Source organism: Oncorhynchus tshawytscha, linkage group LG31 (assembly GCF_018296145.1).
Source record: "Oncorhynchus tshawytscha isolate Ot180627B linkage group LG31, Otsh_v2.0, whole genome shotgun sequence".
Taxonomy (NCBI): Eukaryota; Metazoa; Chordata; class Actinopteri; order Salmoniformes; family Salmonidae; genus Oncorhynchus; species Oncorhynchus tshawytscha.
In genome coordinates this window covers 22144993-22169885 of record NC_056459.1, presented here as the reverse complement: position 1 = coordinate 22169885, position 24893 = coordinate 22144993, and the positions used below count along the sequence as shown (strand labels likewise).

General features: G+C 44.6%; 1 protein-coding gene across 1 annotated transcript in view; it reads left to right on the top strand.

Annotated features, from left to right (window-relative positions):
- LOC112229230 (gamma-aminobutyric acid type B receptor subunit 2-like) overlaps window positions 1-24893 on the top strand; it is a 363149-nt gene that overhangs the window by 319358 nt on the left and 18898 nt on the right. Inside the window, exons 14-18 of the mRNA XM_042310315.1 lie at window positions 10920-11030; window positions 15729-15953; window positions 16707-16889; window positions 18083-18212; window positions 23269-23386. Of these exons, the coding sequence (XP_042166249.1) occupies window positions 10920-11030; window positions 15729-15953; window positions 16707-16889; window positions 18083-18212; window positions 23269-23386 (767 nt within the window). The remainder of the gene's footprint in view (window positions 1-10919; window positions 11031-15728; window positions 15954-16706; window positions 16890-18082; window positions 18213-23268; window positions 23387-24893) is intronic.

Below are 24893 nucleotides of genomic sequence, written 5' to 3'. Positions count from 1 at the left end.
ACAATCATTCAATGCAGCACAATGTTGTGTGTGGTTCTGAAGAGCGAAGTGGAAGGCAGTGGGACTGAGATGCTACAGGAAGTCACATTGGGAGGATGAGGTTGGAGCCCTACATACACACACACACACACATTCACACACACACACACACACACACACACACACACACACACACACACACACACACACACACACACACACACACACACACACACACACACACACACACACACACACACACACACACACACACACACACACACACACACACACACACACACACACACACACACACACACACACACACACACACACACACACACACACACACACACACATACACGTATGCCCAGACCCAGGGAGAGCCAGGGGGCTTCCTCCTGGCCTGCCCCCCTTGAATGCTGTATGTAGGTCAATCTCGCCCGCCAGCATCCCTCCCCCACCTTCCTTCTTTTCTCCATCCTTTACTTGGTTTCAACACTCTTCCTAGAACTTGCCGCCCGGCCAAACTGATCAATCAGGGAGGTGACCAAGAACCTGATGTTCACTCTGACAGAGCTCCAGAGTTCCTCTGTGGAGATGGGAGAACCTTCCAAAAAGACAACCATCTCTGCAGCACCCCATCATTCAGGCCTTTATGGTAGAGTGGCCAGGCGGGAGCCACTCCTCAGTAAAAGGCACATGACAACCCGCTTGGAGCTTCTAAAGGACCATGAGAAACAAGATTATCTGGTCTGATGAAACAAAGATTGAACTCTTTGGCCTGAATGCCAAGTGTCACATCTGGAGGAACCTGTCACCATCCCTACGGTGAAGCATGGTGGTGGCAGCATCATGCTGTGAGGATGTTTTTCAGTGGCAGGGACTGGGGGACTAGTCAGGATCCTGGAAAAGATGAACGGAGCAAAGTACAGAGAGATCCTTGATGAAAAACTGTTACAGAGCGCTCAGGACCTCAGACTGGGGTGAACGTTCACCTTCCAATAAGACAACAACCCTAAGCACACAGCCAAGACATTGCAGGAGTGGCTTTGGGACAAGTCTCTGAATGTCCTTGAGTGGCCCAGCCAGAGCCCGGACATAAACCCGATCGAACATCTCTGGGGAGACCTGAAAATTGCTGTGCAGCGAGGCTCCCCATCTAACCTGACAGAGCTTGAGAGGATCTGCAGAGAAGAATGGTAGAAATTCCCCAAATACAGGTGTGCCAAGCTGGTAGCGTCATACCCAAGAATACTTGAGGCTGTAATCGCTGCCTTTGGTCCTTGAACAAAGTACTGAATAAAGGGTCTGAATACTTGTGAAAATATGATGTTTCAGTTTTTTCAACAACAACAACAACAACAAAAATCTGTTTTTGATTTGTAATTATGGGGTATTGTGTGTAGATTGATGAGGGGGAAAAACGATTTAATACATTTTAGAATAAGACAGTAGCTTAACAAAATGTGGAAAAGTCAAGGGGTCTAAATACTTTACCGAAGGCACTGTAATACACTGTAATACACTGTAATACACTGTAACACAGTACATTTGAAGATTTTTCATTGCACTCCTTTATGTGCTCCTACTGTAATTATAAGAATTGCCAGCAATTACTAGTGGCACGGGTGTTCCCAAATATAATTCCAGGTAGCACAGTATAATTTTAGGAGCATATGTGACCATAATGGCAGCACTGTATAGCCCTGCACTTTTTAGGGAATAGGGTGCCATTTGGGACTCAGGTCCAGTCTAGTTTGGAGTTGCAGTTTGTGCGAAGCCCCTTTTATTTCCCATGGGTGAATGTGTTACTATCACTCATTTTCCTCTCCCCCTTCTCTACGTGACACAAACCTCATATTCACATTGATGTAAAAGCTAGGGTAGAGTTTTTATTTTCTACAAAACAAGGGAGACTACACTGAGTGTACAAAACATTAAGAACACCTTCCTAATATTGAGTTGCACCCCCCTTTGCCCTCATAACAGCCTCAATTTGTCGGGACATGGACTCTACAAGGTGTCGAAAGCGTTCCACAGGGATGCTGGCCCATGTTGACTCCAATGCTTTCCACAGTTGTGTCAAACTGGCTAGATGTCCTTTTGGTGGTGGATCATTCTTGATACACACGGGAAACTGTTGAATCCCACAACTCTACTACCATACCCTGTTCAAAGGCACTTCAATCTTTTGTCTTTCTCATTCACCTTCTGAATGGCACACAGACAATCCACGTCTCAATTGTCTCAGGGCTTAAAGATCATTCTTTAACCAGTCACCTACCCTTCTACACTGGTTGAAGTGGATTTAACAAGTGACATCAATAAGGGATCATAGCTTCACCTGGATGCATCTGGTCAGTCTATGTCATGGAAAGAGCAGGTGTTCTGATTGTAGAAGGCTTTTCCTCCATCATTTTTAATCTGCATAAACCTCTGACAAACCGACATAAATCGCTGCCACAAACTCTAGAGCTCTTTGTTCTCTCTCTCTGCAGTGAAATCTTCCATGTTGTAATTGCCACTGTAGGTGATGGAGAGTCGCTGTCAGTAGGCAGATAGCTCATCCACACACACGCACAGGCACACGCACACACACAGGCACACACACACACACACACTCTCCAGACTATGTGCAGCAGCTGTGGATGACAATGAGTGAGCCCTCCATTTTCTTCCCCCTGGCACTCTCTCCTGTTGATCCCACTCCTCCTCTCTCCTGTTGATCCCACTCCTCCTCTCTCCTGTTGATCCCACTCCTCCTCTCTCCTGTTGATCCCACTCCTCCTCTCCCACTCCTGTTGATTCCACTCCTCCTCTCTCCTCTCTCCTGTTGATCCCACTCTTCCTCTCTCCATCTCCTCATCCTTCCATCCCTCCTCCAGAACGAACCAGGGCTCTCCACACACACACTCCCTCCTCTCTCTGGTCTCTCCTCAATGTGGAGCACTCCACCCTTCCTTGCCCATCCCTCCCTACCTCCCTCCCTCCTGCCCTGCCTCTCTCCCTCCTTGCCTCCTTCTCTGCCTCCCTCCCTCCCAGCCTCTCTCCCTCCCACCCTGCATCTCACCCACTCTATCTCCCTGCCTCTCTCCCTCCCTGTATCTCTCCCTCCCACCCTGCATCTCACCCACTCTATCTCCCTCCCTCCCTCCCTCCCTCTAAATTCAATTCAATTCAAGGGGCTTTATTGGCTTGGGAAACATATGTTAACATTGTCAAAGCAAGTGAAGTAGATAATATACAAAAGTGAAATAAACAATAAAAATGAACAGTAAACTTTACACTCACATAAGTTCCAAAAGAATAAAGACATTACAAATGTCGTATTATGTAGATATATACAGTGTTGTAACGATGTGCAAATGGTTAAGGTATAAAAGGGAAAATAAATAAACATAAATATGGGTTGTATTTACAATGGTGTTTGCTCTTCACTGGTTGCCCTTTTCTTGTGGCAACAACAACAACAAATCTTGCTGCTGTGATGGCACACTGTGGTATTTCACCCATTAGATATTGGAGTTTATCAAAATCGGGTTTGTTTTCGAATTCTTTGTAGATCTGTGTAATCGGAGGGAAATATGTGTGTCTAATATGGTCATACATTTGGCAGGAGGTTAGGAAGTGCAGCACAGTTTCCACCTCGTTTTGTGGGCAGTGTGCACATAGCCTGTCTTCTCTTGAGAGCCATGTCTGCCTTACAACGGCCTTTCTCAATAGCAAGGCTATGCTCACTGAGTCTGTACATAGTCAAAGCTTTCGTTAAGTTTGGATCAGTCACAGTGGTCAGGTATTCTGCCACTCTGTTTAAGGCCAAATAGCATTTTAGTTGCTCTGTTTTTTTGTTAATTCTTTCCAATGTGTCAAGTAATTATCTTTTTGTTTTCTCATGATTTGGTTGAGTCTAATTGTGTTGATGTCCTGGGGCTCTGTGGGGTCTGTTTGTGTTTGTGAACAGAGCCCCAGGTCCAGCTTGCTCAGGGGACTCTTCTCCAGGTTCATCTCTCTGTAGGTGATGGCTTTGTTATGGAAGATTTGGGAATCGCTTCCTTTTAGCTGGTTGTAGATTTAACGTCTCTTTTCTGGATTTTGATAATTAGAGGGTATCGGCCTAATTCTGCTCTGCATGCAGTATTTGGTGTTTCACATTGTACACTGAGGATATTTTTGCATAATTCTGCATGCAGAGTCTCATTTTGGTGTTTGTCCCATTTTGTTAATTCTTAGTTGGTGAGCGGACCCCAGACCCCACAACCATAAAGGGCAATGAGTTCTATAACTGGTTCAAGTATTTTTAGCCAGATCCTAATTGGTATGGCATTCAATGCCTTTTGATGGCATAGAAGGCTCTTCTTGCCTTGTCTCTCAGATCATTCACAGCTTTGTGGAAGTTACCTGTGGCACTGATGTTTAGGCCAAGGTATGTATAGTTTTTTGTGTGCTCTAGGACAACGGTGTCTAGATGGAAATTGTATTTCTGGTCCTGGCGACTGGACCTTTTTTGGAACACCGTTATTTTGGTCTTACTGAGATTTACTGTCTCTCTCTCTTCCTCCTTCCCTGCCTTTTCCCCTCCATGCCACTCTTCCTGCTGCCGCCTCTGCTTTGGGCCCCTTGGCTCTGCCCGCTGCAGGCTGTTGCTTAGCAACCCCCAGACAGCTTCCCTTGCTTAGGCAAGGGTTCTGATGTTCCTGCCTGTTCTGATCTCTCATTGGATGGATGGAAGCCCATGGATGCCGATGCCCAGTTTTCCATATTTTACACATAAGTTTGAATTATCAGTGTTATTAATTGTAGAGGCCATGTCGAGCATTAATGGTAGCAGTAATAGACTGTGCATCCCGAATGGTACCCTATTCCCTTTGTAGTGCAATACTTTTGACCAGGGTGAATAGGGTGCCCTTTGGGACACAGGTTAATATTATCACTAGCGGCTCTGTTCCAGTGTCCATACTGGTAAACTACTTTAATGAACTAATGTATTGAACATGCAAGTGGCATGTCAGTATGGACATTGGAAGGTAGCCCAAGACTACTTATAAGAGAAACCACCAGAGCTCCATGAGACATAGAAGTCTTTGTCTTTATTTTGTGGTGTTTAGTATTCTGTCCTTTGACCCAATGTGGTGAGGGTTACAATCCTGAATTCATGTTTGAAATGAAATCACTATTGAACAACAGTGAATATATATTTTTCACAGATTATACCTTTTACCTTTTAAAGCCTCCACAGAACAATGACCATTGTACCTATCTGATTTGTTCTGTAATCTGTACTGAAAATAGCAGTTTGGACAACAGTTTGACATCAAGGATGAATCATATCACAGAGTTCCATGACGTCTTTATATGTGCGTCCTCCTCTCTTCTCCTCTCCCCCATCCTCCTCTCTTCTCCTCTCCCCCATCCTCTTCTCCGCTCCCCCATCCTCCTCTCTTCTCCTCTCCCACATCCTCCTCTCTTCTCCTCTCCCACATCCTCCTCTCTTCTCCTCTCCCCCATCCTCTTCTCCGCTCCCCATCCTCCTCTCTTCTCCTCTCCCACATCCTCCTCTCTTCTCCTCTCCCCCATCCTCCTCTCTTCTCCTCTCCCCCATCCTCCTCTCTTCTCCTCTCCCACATCCTCCTCTCTTCTCCTCTCCCTCATCCTCCTCTCCTCTCCCTCATCCTCCTCTCCTCTCCCTCATCCTCCTCTCTTCTCCTCTCCCCCATCCTCTTCTCTTCTCCTCTCCCCCCATCCTCCTCTCTTCTCTTCTCCCCCATCCTCTTCTCTTCTCCTCTCCCCCATCCTCCTCTCTTCTACTCTCCCCCATCCTCCTCTCTTCTCCTCTCCCACATCCTCCTCTCTTCTCCTCTCCCCCATCCTCCTCTCTTCTCCTCCCCACATCCTCCTCTCTTCTCTTCTCCTCTCCCTCATCCTCCTCCTCTCTCCATCCTCCTCTCTTCTCCTCTCCCCCATCCTCTTCTCTTCTCCTCTCCCCCATCCTCCTCTCTTCTCCTCTCCCCCATCCTCTTCTCTTCTCCTCTCCCCCATCCTCCTCTCTTCTCTTCTCCTCTCCCTCATCCTCCTCTCTTCTCCTCTCCCCCATCCTCTTCTCTTCTCCTCTCCGCCATCCTCCTCTCTTCTCCTCTCCCCCATCCTCCTCTCCGTTCTCCTGTGTGTGTCTGTGGCAGAACGTCCGAGTAAAAATAGTGTCCCTTCCCCTCCGTCATCTGCCCCACTTTGTTGTCACTACTCGCTGCTTCAACTTTCTTCCCCAGCAACTTTTGTAGAAAGAAACCCTCGACTCCCATCTCTGAATATCAGCCCAGAGTTAATGGACTATTGGGTGTCCCGAAATACTCTGAGACAGAGGCACGTTGTTGGTTGGTTACGTTCATGTCCCTTTAGATGGGGTTGCGTCTCAAACAGTACCCTATTCCCTTCAATAGTGCACTTATTTTTACCAGGCCCCATAGGCAGGGTCATACGTCTGGGCGTGATATGCTTTTAAAGTTCCCTTTCGGTGTAGTCGGTACATGAAGCTTTTACGTTTCCTTTTAGGACATTATAAGTACCAACGGTCCTCTATAGACTTGTTGCTCTGACGTCATTGTTTCTGATCCAAGGTTACAACTGGCTCTGTTAGCGTCCCAAATGGCACCCTATTCCCTACATAGTGCACTACTTCTTTTCTATTTCATTCCCACCCCTCATGTATTTTCTGACCATGGGATAAGACAGGTAAGGAGGTAGAGCTAGAGGAGAGAGTGTGCTGAAATAGCAGTAGGCCGTATTCAAACCCATACTGCAGCGGTATATGAGTTCTGGAGGCAGCGGCTTAGACCACCCTAGGCCACAGTTCACTACATAGGGACTAGGGGGCAATTTGGGATGCAGACTTTCCCTCGGCTAGGTAACATTCTGTCAGACTTGTGTGTGTGTGTATAGCGACTGTCTGCTACCTAAATGTTTTAATCCTTTGTGAGCTTTGTTGTAAAACCGAACAAGGACATGGAGTCTGTTTGTATAATCATATATGAAGTCCTAATCCAAGAAAGAACAAGCTCTCAGGAAAGGACAATAACAAATAGAAATGCAGTTTGGGATTATGGAGTGAATAGATTTAACTGTACCCTACAACATGACATTTCAAGGAGACGGGGCTCCTCCCAAATTTCACCCTATCCGCGGGGGGTTGACCTCTCTGGCTCAGGCTCTGTTCTACTGTAATTAAAGAATGAATGGCTCATAATTGTCCCATTTCAAGTGATCCTGGGCTACATTACATAATGCATTCTCTGTAGAGGTAAGGGCTCGAGGGGATGTGAGGATAGACAGCCATTTACATTAACATGGCTTAATATGGACAGTCTGATACAACGTGTGTGAATCTATGGGGATGTTTGTGGACATGTGTGAGTGTGATTGTGTCTGTGTGTGTAAGACTGTGTGTGAGTGAGTCAGTGAGTGTGTGTGTGTGTGTGTGTGTGTGTGTGTGGTTCATGCACTTACAGTTCATAATAAGGTTCAAGCACTTACATATGTACAGTCTGTGTGTACACACTCGTGTGCGTCCTGAAAATGACAGCAGGCATATTCAAGGTGTTGCTAAGTGGGGCAGCTAAAACTGGGCTTCAGCGTTCACTGCTGCCTTTAAGAGGACTGTATGTAGCTCTCCTTCACTCTGTCCCCCATCCATCCTCCCCCTCCCTCCCTGCCTCCCTGCCTCCACCTCCTCCATGCTTTACGGTGGGAAATACACATGCAGAGATCATCCGTTCACACACACCGCGTCTCACATGGCTGTTGGAACCAAAAATCTGAAATTTGGACCAAAGGACAAATTTCCACTTGTCTAATGTCCACTGCTCATGTTTCAGGTGTGGGGTCCCTGATGATCTTCTTGACCTTTCTGTGACACCTGGGGTTGTAGGTGTCTTGGAGGACAGGCAGTGTGCACCCAGTGGTGCATTCAGCTGAGCGTACCACCCTCTGTAGCACCTTGCTGTCTGTGGCAGTGGATTTGCCACACCAGGCTGTGATGCAACCAGACAGTATGCTCTCGATGGTGCTCCTGTATAACACTGTGAGGGCCCCTGGGGACAAGAGCTGCTGTTGTGCCTTCTTCACCATGGTGTGCGTGTGATTTGATAGTTTCTGCTCCTCAGAGTTGTGTACGCAGAGGAACTTGAACTTTTTGACCGTCTTCATGGTGGTACAGTTGATGAGGATGGGCGCGTGCCCAGCCTGGTACCTCCTGAAGTCCACAATCAGCTCCTTTGTTTAGCTGACTTTGAGGTTGTTTACCTGGCACCACGCCATTAGAGTGCCTACCTTCTCCCTGTAGGCTGCCTCGTTGTTGTTGGTAATCAGGCTGTCGTGTCGTCAGCAAACTTTATGATGGAGTTGGAGTTGTGTGAGACCACACAGTCGTGGGTATACAGGGAATAGAGGAGAGGACTGAGGACTCACCCTTGTAAGGCCCCCATGTTGAGAATCAGTGTCGATGAGGTAATGTTACCTACCTTCACCACCTGGGGGCAGCCCGTCAGGAAGTCCATAACCCAGTTGCATAGGGAGGAGTTCAGTCCCATGGCAATTGTGTCGGAGGGAGGAGCTGATATGGTTTTTGACTAGCCTCTCGAAGCACTTCATGATGACGGAAGTGGGTGCTATTGGTCTGTAGTCATTCAGTTCAGTTACTTTCCCTTTCTTGGGCATGGGGCTGATAGTGGACAGAGGGGGAGAGAGATGGAGAGGGGAAAAAAGAGATAAAATAGAAAAGCAGAGAGAAAAATAGATGGGGAGGGGGTGTTTAAACATGCCCCATGCCGTTATACCTCGTCAGTTTGAATATTCACCTGAATGTTTGATCACTGCCACATCAATCCAATGTAACCTATCCGTCAGAAGTCCACGTTCAGGCAAAACTGTGCACCTTTTGTCCCTCCAAGGCACCCTTAGGTTTGCATCCTAAATGGCAACCTATTCCCTATATAGTACACTACTTTTAACCAAAGCCCTATGGGTGCCTTGCAAAAGTATTCATCCTCCTTGGCGTTTTTCCTATTTTGTTGCATTACAACCTGTAATTTAAATAGATTTTTATTTGGATTTCATGTAATGGACATACTAAATAGTCCAAATTGGTGAAGTGAAATTATTTTATTTTCTAAAAAATAAAAAACAGGAAATTGGTGGGGCATATGTATTCAACAACCTTTGCGGTGAAGCCCCTAAATAAGATCTGGTGCAACCAATTACCTTCAGAAGTCACATAATTAGTTAAATAAAGTCCACCTGTGTGCAATCTAAATGTAACATGATCTCAGGATATATACACCTGTTCTGAAAGGCCCCAGAGTCTGCAACACGACTAGGCAAGGGGCACCACCAAGCAAGCGGCACCATGAAGACTAAGGAGCTCTCCAAACAGGTAAGGAACAAAGTTGTGGAGGAGTACAGATCAGGATTGGGTTATAAAAAATATCAGAAACTTTGAACATTCCACAGAGCACCATTTCAATACATTATTAAAAAATAAAAAGAATATGGCACCACAACAAATCTGGGGGGCCGCCCACCAAAACTCAGAGACCAGGCAAGAAGGACATTAATTAGAGAGGCAACAAAGAGACCAAAGATAACCCTGAAGGAGCTGCAAAGCTCCACAGCGGAGATTGGAGTATCTGTCCATAGGACCACGGAAGAGTGGCCAGAAAAAAAGCCATTGCTTAAAGAAAAAAATAAGCAAACACATTTGGTGTTCGCCAAAAGGCATGTGGGATACTCCCCAAACATTTAGAAGAAGGTACTCTGGTCAGATGAGACTAAAATTGGGCTTTTTGGCCATCAAGGAAAACGCTATGTCTGGCGCAAACCCAACACCTCTCATCACCCTGGGAACACCATCCCCTGTGGGGATGTTTTTCATTGGCAGGGACTGGGAAACTGGTCAGAATTGAAGGAATGATGGATGACGCTAAATACGGGGAAATCCTTGAGGGAAACCTGTTTGTCTTCCAGAGATTTGAGACTGGGACGGAGGTTCACCTTCCAGCAGGACAATAACCCTAAGCATACTGCTAAAGCAACACTCGAGTGGTTTAAGGGGAAACATTTAAATGTCTTGGAATGGCCTAGTCAAAGCCCAGACCTCAATCCAATTGAGAATCTGTGGTATGACTTAAAGATTGCTGTACACCAGCGGAACCCATCCAACTTGAAGAAGCTGGAGCAGTTTTGTCTTAAAGAATGGGAAAAAAATCAAGCTTATAGAGACATACCCCAAGAGATTTGCAGCTGGAATTGCTGAAAAAGGTGGCTCTACAAAGTATTGACTTGGGGGTGAATGGTTATACACGCTCAAGTTTTCAATGTTTTTGTCATATTTCTTGTTTGTTTCCCAATAAGAAAAATATTTTCCATCTTCAAAGTGTTAGGCATGTTGTGTAATGATACAACCCCCTCCAAAATCTATTTTAATTCCAGGTTGTAAGGCAACAAAATAGGGAAAATGCCAAGGGAGGTGAATACTTTCAAGCCACTGTAGTGCACTACATAGGGGATAGGGTGCCATTGTGGATGTAGGCCTAGTCTCAACGTGCCAGAGAATGAGTGGATATCATATGAAACGCCTGCATAGAGGGAAAGTGTTTGTGAACCATTGCTTGCTGACAATTCCCTGCATTTCTCATATATTCCATTTGATACTCCAGATTTGACGTGTAGGTGGATATTAATTGACAGCATGGACAAAGAACTGTCAGAATATGTCACATATATTTTATTCTTCATCAAGAGCAAGAAAATAACCAACTTTATATGGTTGATGCTATCTAACTTATTTATTTAGAAGACAGGGTGTTCAGATATTGATTGTTGTTGTTGTTGTTGACATGCATGTGCCCACCACTCACCAGCCCATCTCTTTTCTCTTTGTTTCCCTGCAGGCGGACCCCCAGGGACAGGACATAGCCATCCGGCCCTTCCTGGAACACTGTGAGAACACACATATGACCATTTGGCTGGGAATTGTCTACGCTTACAAGGGCCTGCTTATGGTGAGTAAGGAGAGAGACTGTGTGTGTGTGTCCATCGATACCTACAAAGGCCTACTCATGGTTAGGGAGGTAGTCTGTGAGAAGCAGGGAAGGAAGAGGTGGTGGCTGTTATCTTCATCAACACACTCCAACATGTGTATGTCATGGTTTAATGATAGAGAGTTCAATACCAAGTTCTCTGCCACACCCAAAGCACACATGTTAAATATATCTCAAATCAACGTTTATTTGTCATGCGCGTCGAATACAACAGGTGTAGACCTTACAGTGAAATGCTTGCTTACAGGCTCTAACCAATAGTCCGAAAAAAAAGGTTTGTGCGTGTGTGTAGGTAAGTAAAGAAATAAAAGAACAGTGAAAAGACATTGAAAATAACAGTAGCAAGGCTATATACAGTCAGGCTTATTGAGGTGGTATGTACATGTAGGTATGGTTAAAGTGACTATGCATATATGATGAACAAAGATAATATTTGATGTCCCGTTGGTAGGATATTTGTGATCGTACTTCGTCTAATTTATTGCCCAATGTGCACACGTTGGTGAGTAATATTGACGGTAACGGCAGCCTTCCTACTCGCCTTCTCCGGGTCCTGACGAGGCATCCGGCTCTTCGTCCTCTGTACTTGCATCGCTTCCTCTTGCGTATAACCTGGATGTCGGCCCTGCCGGTTTTTGGGGAATATCTTGTGAGTCTTGCTTGTTGTAGAAAAAATCTTTGTCTAATCCGAGGTGAGTGATCGCTGTCCTGATATCCAGAAGCTCTTTGTCCAATCCGAGGTAGTGATCGCTGTCCTGATATCCAGAAGCTCTATGTCTAATCCGAGGTAGTGATCGCTGTCCTGATATCCAGAAGCTCTATGTCTAATCCGAGATAGTGATCGCTGTCCTGATATCCAGAAGCTCTTTGTCTAGTCCGAGGTAGTGATCGCTGTCCTGATATCCAGAAGCTCCTTGTCTAGTCCGAGGTAGTGATCGCTGTCCTGATATCCAGAAGCTCTTTGTCTAGTCCGAGGTAGTGATCGCTGTCCTGATATCCAGAAGCTCTTTGTCTAATCCGAGGTGAGTGATCGCTGTCCTGATATCCAGAAGCTCTTTGTCTAATCCGAGGTGAGTGATCGCTGTCCTGATATCCAGAAGCTCTTTGTCTAATCCGAGGTGAGTGATCACTGTCCTGATATCCAGAAGCTCTTTGTCTAATCGAGGTGAGTGATCGATGTCCTGATATCTAGAAGCTCTTTGTCTAATCCGAGGTGAGTGATCGATGTCCTGATATCTAGAAGCTCTTTGTCTAATCCGAGGAGAGTGATCTATGTCCTGATATCTAGAAGCTCTTTGTCTAATCCGAGGTGATTGGTCGCTGCCCTGATATCCAGAAGCTCTTTGTCTAATCCGAGGTGAGTGATCGATGTCCTGATATCTAGAAGCTCTTTGTCTAATCCGAGGTGAGTGATCGATGTCCTGATATCTAGAAGCTCTTTGTCTAATCCGAGGTGAGTGATCGATGTCCTGATATCTAGAAGCTCTTTGTCTAATCCGAGGTAGTGATCGATGTCCTGATATCTAGAAGCTCTTTGTCTAATCCGAGGTAGTGATCGATGTCCTGATATCTAGAAGCTCTTTGTCTAATCCGAGGTAGTGATCGATGTCCTGATATCTAGAAGCTCTTTGTCTAATCCGAGGTGATTGGTCACTGTCCTGATATCTAGAAGCTCTTTGTCTAATCCGAGGTAGTGATCGATGTCCTGATATCTAGAAGCTCTTTGTCTAATCCGAGGTGATTGGTCACTGTCCTGATATCTAGAAGCTCTTTGTCTAATCCGAGGTAGTGATTGATGTCCTGATATCTAGAAGCTCTTTGTCTAATCCGAGGTGATTGGTCACTGTCCTGATATCCAGAAGCTGTTTTCTGCCGTAAGATACGGTTGCAGAAACATTATGTACAAAATAAGTTACAAATAACGCAAAAAACCCCACATAATAACACAATTGGTTGGGCGCCCGTAAAACTCCTGCCATTTCTTCCTGCACCATTTTAATATCTGTGTCTACATACATGTTTGTTAGATGTCGATTTCATCAGGCATAGAGCAAATTATATTATTCTATCTGAATACTGGGGTATGACTCCAACGTTGTATTAGTGTATAAATATGAAACTGGGTTCATTGATAGATTACCGACAATGAACTTTATTAAAGACACTGTGAGAAAGAGAACTATGACTGTTCTCTCCCCAACTTTATAAGAGTGCTACCATTTGGTAGTGACTAGGTTCCTCATGAGGTGAGCCCCTCACTGCCACCCCCTTGTGTGTGTGTGTGTGTGTGTGTGTGTGTGTGTGTGTGTGTGTGTGTGTGACCGAGCCCCTCCAGAAGCCCAGGGTTTCTAAATGAAATGTGACATCTTTGAAAACGTTCTTCTTCCCTTCGGCTGGCATGTTTGAATACCTTAACTTAACTAGCCTAGACTGTAAATAATTCAGTCTTTAAGTCCACTTAAAGTCCAGAGAGAACAGACAGAGGAAGAGAGATGAAGAGAGATGGGATGAGGAAGAGAGTGAGAGAGGGGTGTGGGCTAGAGAGAAAGAAAGTGTGATGAAGCCAAAGAATAGTAAAGACAGTGAGAGTAAAACAAAAAGAGAAAGAGAAGAGACAGAGGGAGATCACGGGGACAGAAAGAAAGAGAAAAGAGACAGAGGGAGATCACGGGGACAGAAAGAAAGAGAAAAGAGACAGAGGGAGAGAAAGAAAGAGAAAAGAGAAAGAGGGAGATCACGGGAACAGAAAGAAAGAAAGAAAGAATAGACAGGGATAGCACATGGACATAAAGAACAAGAGAAGAGCCAGAGGGAGAACACAGGAATAGAAAGAGAGACAGAGGATGAGCACAGAGACAGAAAGAAAGAGAGAAGAGACAGAGGGAGAGCACAGAGACAGAAAGAACAAGAGAAGAGACAGAGGGAGAACACAGGAATAGAAAGAGAGACAGAGGATGAGCACAGAGACAGAAAGAAAGAGAGAAGAGACAGAGGGAGAGCACAGAGACAGAAAGAACAAGAGAAGAGACAGAGGGAGAACACAGGAATAGAAAGAGAGACAGAGGATGAGCACAGAGACAGAAAGAAAGAGAGAAGAGACAGAGGGAGATCACAGGGACAGAAAGAAAGAACGAAAGAAAGAAAGGACAGGGATAGCACAGGGACATAAAGAACAGGAGAAGAGCCAGAGGGAGAGCACAGGGACATAAAGAACAAGAGAAGAGACAGAGGGAGATCACAGGGATAGAAAGAGAGACGAGACAGAGGATGAGCACAGGGACACAAAGAAAGAGAGATGAGACAGAGGGAGAGCACAGAGACCGATAGAAAGAGAGAAGAGGCAGAGGGAGAGCACAGGGACATAAAGAACAAGAGAAGAGACAGAGGGAGAGCACAGGGACATAAAGAACAAGAGAAGAGACAGAGGGAGAGCACAGGGATAGAAAGAGAGACGAGACAGAGGATGAGCACATGGACACAAAGAAAGAGAGATGAGACAGAGGGAGAGCACAGAGATCGATAGAAAGAGAGAAGAGACAGAGGGAGATCACAGGGACCGATAGAAAGAGAGAAGAGACAGAGGGAGATCACAGGGACCGATAGAAAGAGAGAAGAGAGAGGGAGATCACAGGGACAGATATAAATAGAGAAGAGACAGAGGGAGATCACAGGGACAGATATAAAGAGAGAAGAGACAGAGGGAGATCACAAGGACAGAAAATTAGACACATAGGGTGACAGACTTCAAAGTTCTTATCTGAGACAAAACTGGGACATGACAACAGTAGGCGCAGCAGCTGAGCATTGAGTCATCATCTCTCTATGGCACACACACACACACCTATTCATCATCTGTGACGACTGCTCCTGTAATGCTGCTACTTGTCATTTTAGTTTAAGACTCATTAACACTTCAATAAAACTATCCCACTCTACAGCGCTTAACTCCTACATTATTCATTAGAATGTTGAGAGACACTGGGGTTCTGTTCTGGAGTACTCCATGAAGTGAACACTCTCAGAAAAGAATGCATTTATGACCCCAAAATCAAAAGGCTTTCTAAGTTTACATTCAATTCTGTTGTCTGCTATAGGGTGCTGTAGGTCACGTTAGATGGTATGATTCATGTATTTTGTGTACATAATGAGCTGTCTCTATATCACGACTGAATTCTGACTACTAGACATATTGTACAATAGCTATATTTTTTTATTTCACCTTTATTTAACCAGGTAGGCAAGTTGAGAACAAGTTCTCATTTACAATTGCGACCTGGCCATGATAAAGCAAAGCAGTTTGACAGATACAACGACACAGTTACACATGGAGTAAAATAAACATACAGTCAATAATACAGTATAAACAAGTCTATATACTTGTTTATACCTCCTGCCTTCTCCTCCTCTCCAATCCTATTCTTCTCTCCTCTCCTCCTGCCTTCTCCTCCTCTCCTATCCTATTCTTCTCTCCTCTCCTCCTGCCTTCTCCTCCTCTCCTATTCTTCTCTCCTCTCCTACTGCTTTCTCCTCCCCTTTCTTCTGACTTTCCTGTTTCTCTCCTCTCATCCTACTGTCCTATTCTCCTCTCTCTCCTTTTCTCCTCTCCTCTCCTCTTCTCTATTCCAACCCTTCCATCCTATCCTCTCCCTTCTCGTCCAGTTGTTTGGCTGTTTCCTGGCCTGGGAGACGAGGAATGTGAGCATCCCGGCCCTGAATGACAGCAAGTACATCGGGATGAGTGTGTACAATGTGGGCATCATGTGTATCATCGGGGCGGCTGTATCCTTCCTCACGCGAGACCAGCCCAATGTGCAGTTCTGCATCGTGGCTCTGGTCATCATCTTCTGCAGCACGATCACTCTCTGTCTGGTGTTTGTGCCAAAGGTAAGGACAACAGGAAATAGTAGTGTCACTTCCTGTCCATCCAAGGGGCATGAACTGTAGAACAAACTATACTGAGCAAAAATATAAATGCAACATGCAAAGTGTTGGTCCCATGTTTCATGAGCTGAAATAAAACATTCCAGAAATGTTCCATACGCATAAACTTATTTCTCTCAAATGTTGTGCACAAATGTGTTTACATCCCTGTTGGTATATAAAGAATCGGATTAAACAGCATGATCATTACACAGGTGCATCTTGTGCTCGGGACAATAAAATGCAGTTTTGTCACACAACACAATGCCACAGATTTCTCAAGTTTTGAGAGAGTGTGCGGGATCGTCTGATACCAGACACCTGAACAGCTGATGAAACTGAGGAGTATTTAAGTCTGTATTAAAGCTCTTTTGTGGGGACAAAGTCATTCTGTTTGGCTGGGAATGGCTCCCACCCAGGTCTGTGGCCCTGCCCAGTCATGTGAAATCCATCAATTAGGGCCTAATGATTTCCTTACATGAACTCGGTAAAATCATTGAAATTGTTGCATTTTGCGTTTATATATTATTTCAGTATAGATTCAACCACTCTAAGAGTACTCTCAGAAAGTATAATGTTAATGATTATATGAACTACTTTCCCTTGTATTTAAAACATTCACATGTGAGTGAGTAAGTGTAACATGATACCAGATGAGGAATGGGACACTTTAACCTGTCCTTCTAAGCCACTCTCCTTTATTATAACAACTTGCAGTTCATCACGATGAGGACCAATCCGGACGCTGCTACTCAGAATCGGAGGTTAAAGTTCAATACGAACCAGAAGAAAGAGGACTCCAAGATGTCCACGTCAGTGACGAGTGTGAACCAGGCCAACACGTCCAGACTGGACGGCCTGCAGACCGACAACCACCGCCTCCGCATGAAGATAACAGAGGTGACGTCATCGTGATGTTGTCCTGTGTCACGTCATGTTTCTTGAAGAGGGCAAGGAGTCATTCCCCTCCACATGACCTGACCTGTTACCTACATTTAGTACCCAGAACTTTCCCTTGTCAACTTTACATGGTCAGAAAAAACTCCTGGCCCTGTTGGTGAAGATCATTGTGACCAGATTGACACCCTGTTTTTTTAGGATTTATTGTATCTAAAGTATGGTAATTTTCATTGGTGAGAGTAACAGAGGTCACACCGTACACAAACTGGCCACGCGCAAATTGATTTTGTCCCCCCACACCAAACACGATCACGACACACAGGTTAAAATATCAAAACAAACTCTGAACCATATTAATTAGGGGACAGGTCAAAAAGCAGTTACTAGCTAATTTGTCCTATTTAGCTAGCTTGCTGTTGCTAGCTAATTTGTTCAGGGATATAAACGTTGAGTTGTTATTTTACCTGAAATGCACAAGGCCATCTACTCCGACAATTAATCCACACATAAAACGGTCAACCGAATCGTTTCTAGTCATCTCTCCTCCTTCCAGGCTTTTTCTTCTTTAGACTTTATATGGCGATTGGCATCTAACTTTCATAGTTACCATAACAACCGACCGAACTCAGTTCATCTTTCAATTACCCACGTGGGTATAACCAATGAGGAGATGGCTCGTGGGTATCTGCTTCTATAAACCAATGAGGAGATGGGAGAGGCAGGACTTGCACCTCGTTCAGCGTCACAAATAGAACTGAATTCGCAGACGCTCGTTGGCGAGCAGAGCAGTGTGGGTGCATGTTAGATCCTGCCTTATCTCTAATAGGCCCTGTCTGTCAGTAGCACCATCTAGTCACAACTATACAGTGTATCCTCCTTTCTACTTTCGTTTAAATGTAGGATGTTTTGTGTCTTTGATGTTGAATGACATGAGGAGAAATCTCATGCCAATCACTTTTCCAGAAGTCTCTCTGTGATGCATTTCACTGTATCTACTCCCTTCTAGCAGTGTAAGAGAAGCCATTGCCCTTTTAGTTGTTCTAGAAGTACAATGGAGTTGAGTAGAAAATGTTTCCTTGCTGCTATTTTCCTATCACTGTTTAACAACTCTATTTTAACAATTTAACACTATTTTAACCCCTTAAACACTATTTTAACCACTTAGCCCCTTTTAACACAATGTGTCTGTGCAGTTGGATAAGGAACTGGAGGAGGTGACCATGCAGCTGCAGGACACCCCAGAGAAGACCCCGTACATCAAGCAGAACCACTACGGCGACGTCAACAACATCCTCAGCATACGCAACTTTACCGACGGCAAAGGTGACAGACCGCTGCTACTTATGTATACACTTCTACAGCATTACATCCCACATTTAAACAGACACACCTCTGTCAGCCTGGACTGCTGCTGACTCACTCACTGTCTACACCATTCTCTGAAGAGTTGAACACTATCTGTCCACCTCATACAGTACATACAGCAAGCTTTTAATTGTTACTCCAGTTTCTTGTCTGCTAACTATGATAGCGTACTACTACCAGTGTGTCTGAGAGCTTCAGGTTCCTCGGTGTCCACATCACTAAGGATCTATTATGGTCCACATGACAACACCTCTTCCCCCTCAGGAGGATCAAAATAATTGTCATGGGACCTCAGATCCTCAAACAGTTCTACAGCTGCACCATCGAGAGCATCCTGACTGGTTGCATCACCGCCTGATATGGCAACTGCTCGGCATCTGACCCCAAGGCTTTGCAGAGGGTAGTGCGTATGGCCCAGTACATCACTGGGGCCACGCTTCCTGCCATCCAGGACCTCTATACTAGACGGTGTCATAGGAAGGCCCTAAACATTGCCAAAGACTCCAGCCACCCTAGTCATAGACTGTTCTCTCTGCTGCCTCACGGCAACCGTGGGTGCCAAGTCTAGGTCCAAAACGCTTCTTAACAGCTTCTACCCCCAAGCCATAAGACTGCTGAACAGTTAATCAAATGGCTAACCAGACAATTTGCATTGAACAGACTTTTGTACTGACTCTCTTGCACTCGCTCTATGCACACTCACTGGACTCTACCCACACACTCACACTTCATACACTTCATACACAAACACACATGCATATTGATGCCACATACATACACACTCACACATAGACACACCTTCTCACACAGTTGAAGTCGTAAGTTTACATACACCTTAGCCAAATACATTTAAACTCAGTTTTCACAATTCCTGACGTTTAATCAGAGTAAAAAATCCCTGTTTTAGGTCCGTTAGGATCACCACTTTATTTTAAGAATGTGAAATGTCAGAATAATAGCAGGGAGAATGATTTATTTCAGCTTTTATTTCTTTCATCACATTCCCAGTGGGTCAGAAGTTTACATACACTCAATTAGTATTTAGTAGCATTGCCTTACGTTTCGGGCAGCCTTCCACAAGCTTCCCACAATAAGTTGGGTGCATTTTGGCCCATTGCTCCTGACAGAGTGTCATGTCTTCTAGGAGTAGTGGGTTGGAGTCAGGTGCAGAGAGCAGAGGGTTCGGACAATCGTATTTTATTCCGGTACAAACGGTTACGCCAAAACACTAGGCGCATAAAACTGACCGGCCCAAACACAGGACCCAAACAGTCTGGAGAAAATAAAATACACAATGCACATCCACAAACTAACAGAGGAACAATCCCGCACAAACATAGGCAGGCCTAACAGGCTTAAATAGACATACATCAAGAAACAAAATAAGAGACAGGTGCAACCAATAAGACCAAACGAACAGAAAAGGTAAAAGGGATCGGTGGCGGCTACTAGACCGGCGACAATGACCGCTGAGCGCCGCCCAAACAGGCAGGGGAGCCACCTTCGGTGGGAGTCGTGACACAGAGCTGGTGTAACTGAGTCAGGTTTGTAGGCCTCCTTGCTCGCACTCACTTTTTCAGTTCTGCCCACAAATGTTCTATAGGATTGAGGTCAGGGCTTTGTGATGGCCACTCCAATAGCTTGACTTTGTTTTCCTTAATCCATTTTGCCACAACTTTGGAAGTGTGGTTGGGGTCATTCTCCATTTGGAAGATCGATTTGCGACCAAGCTTTAACTTCCTGACTGATGTCTTGAGATGTTGCTTCAATATATGCACGTAATTTTCCTCCCTCATGATGCCTTTATTTTGTGAAGTGCAACAGTCCCTCCTGCAGCAAAGCCCCCCCACAACATGATGCTGCCACTCCGTGCTTCACGGTCAGGATGGTGTTCTTCGGCTTGCAAGCCTCCCCCTTTTTCCTCCAAACATAACGATGGTTATGATAGCCAAACAGTTCTATTTTTGTTTCATCATACCAGAGGACATTTCTCTAAAAAGTACAATATTTGTTCCCATGTGCAGTTGCAAACTGTAGTCTGGCTTTTTTATGGCAGTTTTGGAGCAGTGGCTTCTTCCTTGATGAGCGGCCTTTCAGTTATGTCGATATAGGACTCCTTTTTACTGTGGATATAGATACTTTTGTACCTATTTCCTCCAGCATCTTCACAAGGTCCTTTGCTGTTGTTCTGGGATTGATTTGCACTTTTCGCACCAAAATACGTTCATCTCTAGGAGACAGAACGCGTCTCATTCCTGAGCGGTATGTCAGCTGTGTGGTCCCATGGTGTTCGTACTTGCATACTCTTGTTTGTACAGATTAACGTGGTACCTTTTTGTAAATCGCTCCCAAGGATGAACCAGACTTGTGGAGGTCTGCAATTTTTTTCTGAAGTCTTGGCTTATTTCTTTTGATTTTCCCATGATGTCAAGCAAAGAGGCGCTGAGTTTGAAGGTAGGCCTTGAAATACATCCACAGTACACCTCCAATTGACTCAAATGATGTCAATTAGCCTATCAGAAGCTTCTGAATCCATGAGATAATTTTATGGAATTTTCCAAGCTGTTTAAAGGCACAGTCAACTTAGTGTGTGTTAACTTCTGACCCACTGGAATTGTGATACAGTGAATTCTAAGTTAAATAATCTGTAAACAGTTGTTGGGAAAAAATTATTGTGTCATGCACAAAGGAGATGTCCTAACCGACTTGCCAAAACTATAGTTTGTTAACAATACATTTGTGGCGTGGTTGAAAACAAATTTTATTGACTCCAACCTAAGTGTATGTAAAATTCCAACTTCAACTGTTTTCACTGCTGGTCCTCTATTTATTATCTATCCTGATTGCCTAGTCCCTTTTACCCCTAACTACATGTACATATTACCTAAATGACCTCAACTACCTTGTACCCCTGCACATTGACTCAGTACCGGTACTCCTTGTATATAGCCTTTTTTTATTTTACACTGCATTGTTGTGAAAGGACTCATAGGTAAGCATTTCAAGGTAAAGTTGTGATCGGCATGTGACAAATAATATTTAATTTGATTCGGATATATTGATGACAACTACACCACAGTGCCTCTAGTAGTTCAGAACTACAGTAACCCAACCCCAAAGTTGGCTGATTATTCAATGATAAGCTTCTGTTCAGAATGCAGGCTGACAGACGTATAATGGGTCAGTATATTCGCCATAAGGATTCAGCCACTTCATAGAGCAATCCACCACATCCACATCTCTGCCCGAGAAGCCTCATCACTCCTCTAACTGCAGCCATCAGTATTCATGAGACTTCCTGGACTAAACGCTGTGAATGAGTGGCTGTTATGAGTACGACACAGTGTCAGCAGAGATTACAATCACAACTAAGCACGGGCAACACTTTCCGGAGACCATGAATATTCATCAGCACATGGTGTGGCCTGGTGGTGGTTGATCGGTGGGGTTGACTGACACAAGGACCATGGCACCATAATAGGAATTCCCTCAGTTAAATTCCCACAGTTGAACATAGCAGAGTTTGGTCTGACAATTGAGGAATCTATGGATGCCATAGAGGCTCTGGAGAATAACACAGAACAAGGTTATTGCTCAGGAGGTAGTGACTTTTCACAGTAAATTGCACTTTGACACCGTCCCACCGACACTTTTTTCAGAGGTGGTTTTTGCATTCTTTTATTTCAACAGGAATATACAGTGAATCGCTAATATGCAACCAAGTCCATATGAATCCATTATGCTATCTGCTCCAGTAGCCTTTTCTAAGAGAAAAGAAGTACAAGGAGGCATCTTTCTTCCATCAGAGGGAAGTTATTTTTATCAAAATAGTTTCCACCTCCTCTTTAGATGCATATTGAGGACACAATGCCTTGGTGTGATCTTCAAATCAGGTTAATGATATCCTAAGAGGTTAAAATCTGGGACAACTGAAAAGGAAGAAATTGACGCAAAAGAGGATAATTTCGGGCCTCTACAGGTGCTGTTTGAAAGACTGATAAGGCTGTTGACTTTGATTCCAACCGTGTTCACACTCTCTGTCTGTCTCTGACGGTGATGACTCTGTTCCCCCCTGGACTGAAATATTTCCCACAACATCATGAAGCACAGCAGTCTCTCTCTCTCCATATCTCTCGCCGTCTCTTATCTCTCCTCATTTCTCTCTATTCATCTCACTCTTGCTTCTCTCTTTCTCTTTCTCTCACTCTCTCTTTCTCTCTCTGTATCGCTCTTTTTCTCTCTCTCTTCTCTCTCTCTCTCTCTCACTGTCACTAACTACGCTACCAGCATGTGTTGAACACATAGAACAGAAGTGTTTTTGTTTGTTTGGCCCTTTGATGTAATTGTCAACAGATATTGTATCATAACATGTAAGCTGTAACAGACACATTAAGATTTCTAAAGTCTTATGTCAATATTTTCATACTTAGCATTTTTTTTGAGAGAGTGCTTGACATGCATTGTGTAATGATACAGTGTCAGGTGTGTTGACATCCTTCAGTGGCATTAGCTTCTCAAGTGTTTTTATCTGAACTAAGGAGAGAGGATATATACAGTGGGGGCATCCCAAATGGCATCCTATTCAGTGGTATATAGCAGTGGTATTCAAACTTTTTTTGCAAGAATATCTCAAGACCCCACCACACTCCAAATCTAATGGCACAACCTTAACATCTGTACATTTTGATTTTACATCAACAAATAACCTTCAATTCATTATCATTTCATTAAACCAATAAATACATTTACTCAATAACATTTAATTTTCAACTTATCTTTCTCAGAAACGTTTGTATATTCTCACTTACAATAATCTGCAATCAATTTTTTGTGTGTACAGTTTGGTGACCCCACTGCAGTTCCCACATGACCCCAAACGTTGAATTCCACTGTCAAAAGCATGACTTTTGGAGTCCTATCGGGCCTTGGTCAAAGGTAGTGCACAGTATAGGAAGTCATTTTGTGGCACAGCAAGCAGACTGTAACACTATGCTATCTCTCTGTGTCTTTGCAGAGGGGGAGAAATCGATACTGAAGAATCATCTTGAGCAGAAGCCTCAGGCGCAGTGGGGCTCCATGGACCCTTCCAGAATAAACAGAGGTCCTCTGGAGGATATCAACTCACCTGAACAGTGAGTTGTCCTCAAAACATCTCCCTCCTAATTTATTTGTTCTTCTTCCTGTTGAACTATACATCAGATATATTGTTACCACCAGCAGCACTGCATGGCAGTTGTTGTGGTAAGTTTGGAAAGCTGCCGCGGTTATCCCCGTCTTCAAAGGGGGTAACACTCTAGACGCAAACTATTATAGACCTATATCTATCCTACCCTGCCTTTCGAAAGTTTTTGAAAGCCAAGTTAACAAACAGATCACCGACCATTTCAAATCCCACCGTACCTTCTCCGGTATGCAATCTGGTTTCAGAGCGAGTCATGGGTGCACCTCAGCCACGCTCAAGGTTCTAAACGATATCATAACCACCATCGATAAAAAAACAATACTGTGCCATCTTCATCGACCTGGCCAAGGCTTTCGACTCTGTCAATCACCGCATTCTTATCGGCAGACTCAACAGCCTTGGTTTTTCAAATGACTGCCCTGCCTGGCCCACCAACTACTTCTCAGATAGAGTTCAATGTGTCAAATCGGAGGGCCTGTTGTCCGGACCTCTGTCAGTCTCTATGGGGGTGCCACAGGGTTCAATTCTTGGACCGACTATTTTCTCTGTATACATCAACGATGTCGCCCTTGCTGCTGGTGATTCTCTGATCCACCTCTACGCAGATGACACCATTCTGTATACTTCTGGCCCTTCTTTGGACACTGTTTTATTAACAAACCTCCAGACGAGCTTCAATGCCATACAACACTCCTTCCTTTGCCTCCAACTGCTCTTAAATGCAAGTAAAACTAAATGCATGCTTTCAACTGATCGCTGCCCGCACCCGCACCCGCCCGTCTAGCATCACTAATCTGGACGGTTCTGACTTAGAATATGTGGACAACTACAAATACCTAGGTGTCTGGTTAGACTGTAAACTCTCCTTCCAAACTCACATTAAGCATCTCCATTCCAAAATTAAATATGGAATCGGCTTCCTATTTCGCAACAAAGTATCCTTCACTCATGCTGCCAAACATACCCTCGTAAAACTGCTTATCCTACCGATCCTTGACTTCGGCGATGCCCAACACTCTACTCAGTAAATTGGATGTAGTCTATCACAGTGCCATCTGTTTTGTCACCAAAGTCCCATATGCTACCCACCACTGCAACCTGTATGCTCTCATTGGCTGGCCCTCGCTTCATATTCGTCACCAAACCCACTGGCTCCAGGTCATCTATAAGTCTTTGCTAGGTAAAGCCCCACCTCAGCTCACTGGTCTCCATAGTAGCACCCACCCGTAGCACGCGCTCCAGCAGGTATATTTCACTGGTCATCCCCAAAGCCAACACCTACTTTGGCCGCCTTTCCTTCCAGTTCTCTGCTACCAATGACTGGAAGGAATTGCAAAAATCACTGAAGCTGGAGTCTTATATCTCCCTCACTAGCTTTGAGCACCAGTTGTCAGAGCAGCTTACCGATCATTGCACCTGTACACAGCCCATCTGTAAATAACCCACCCAACTCCCTC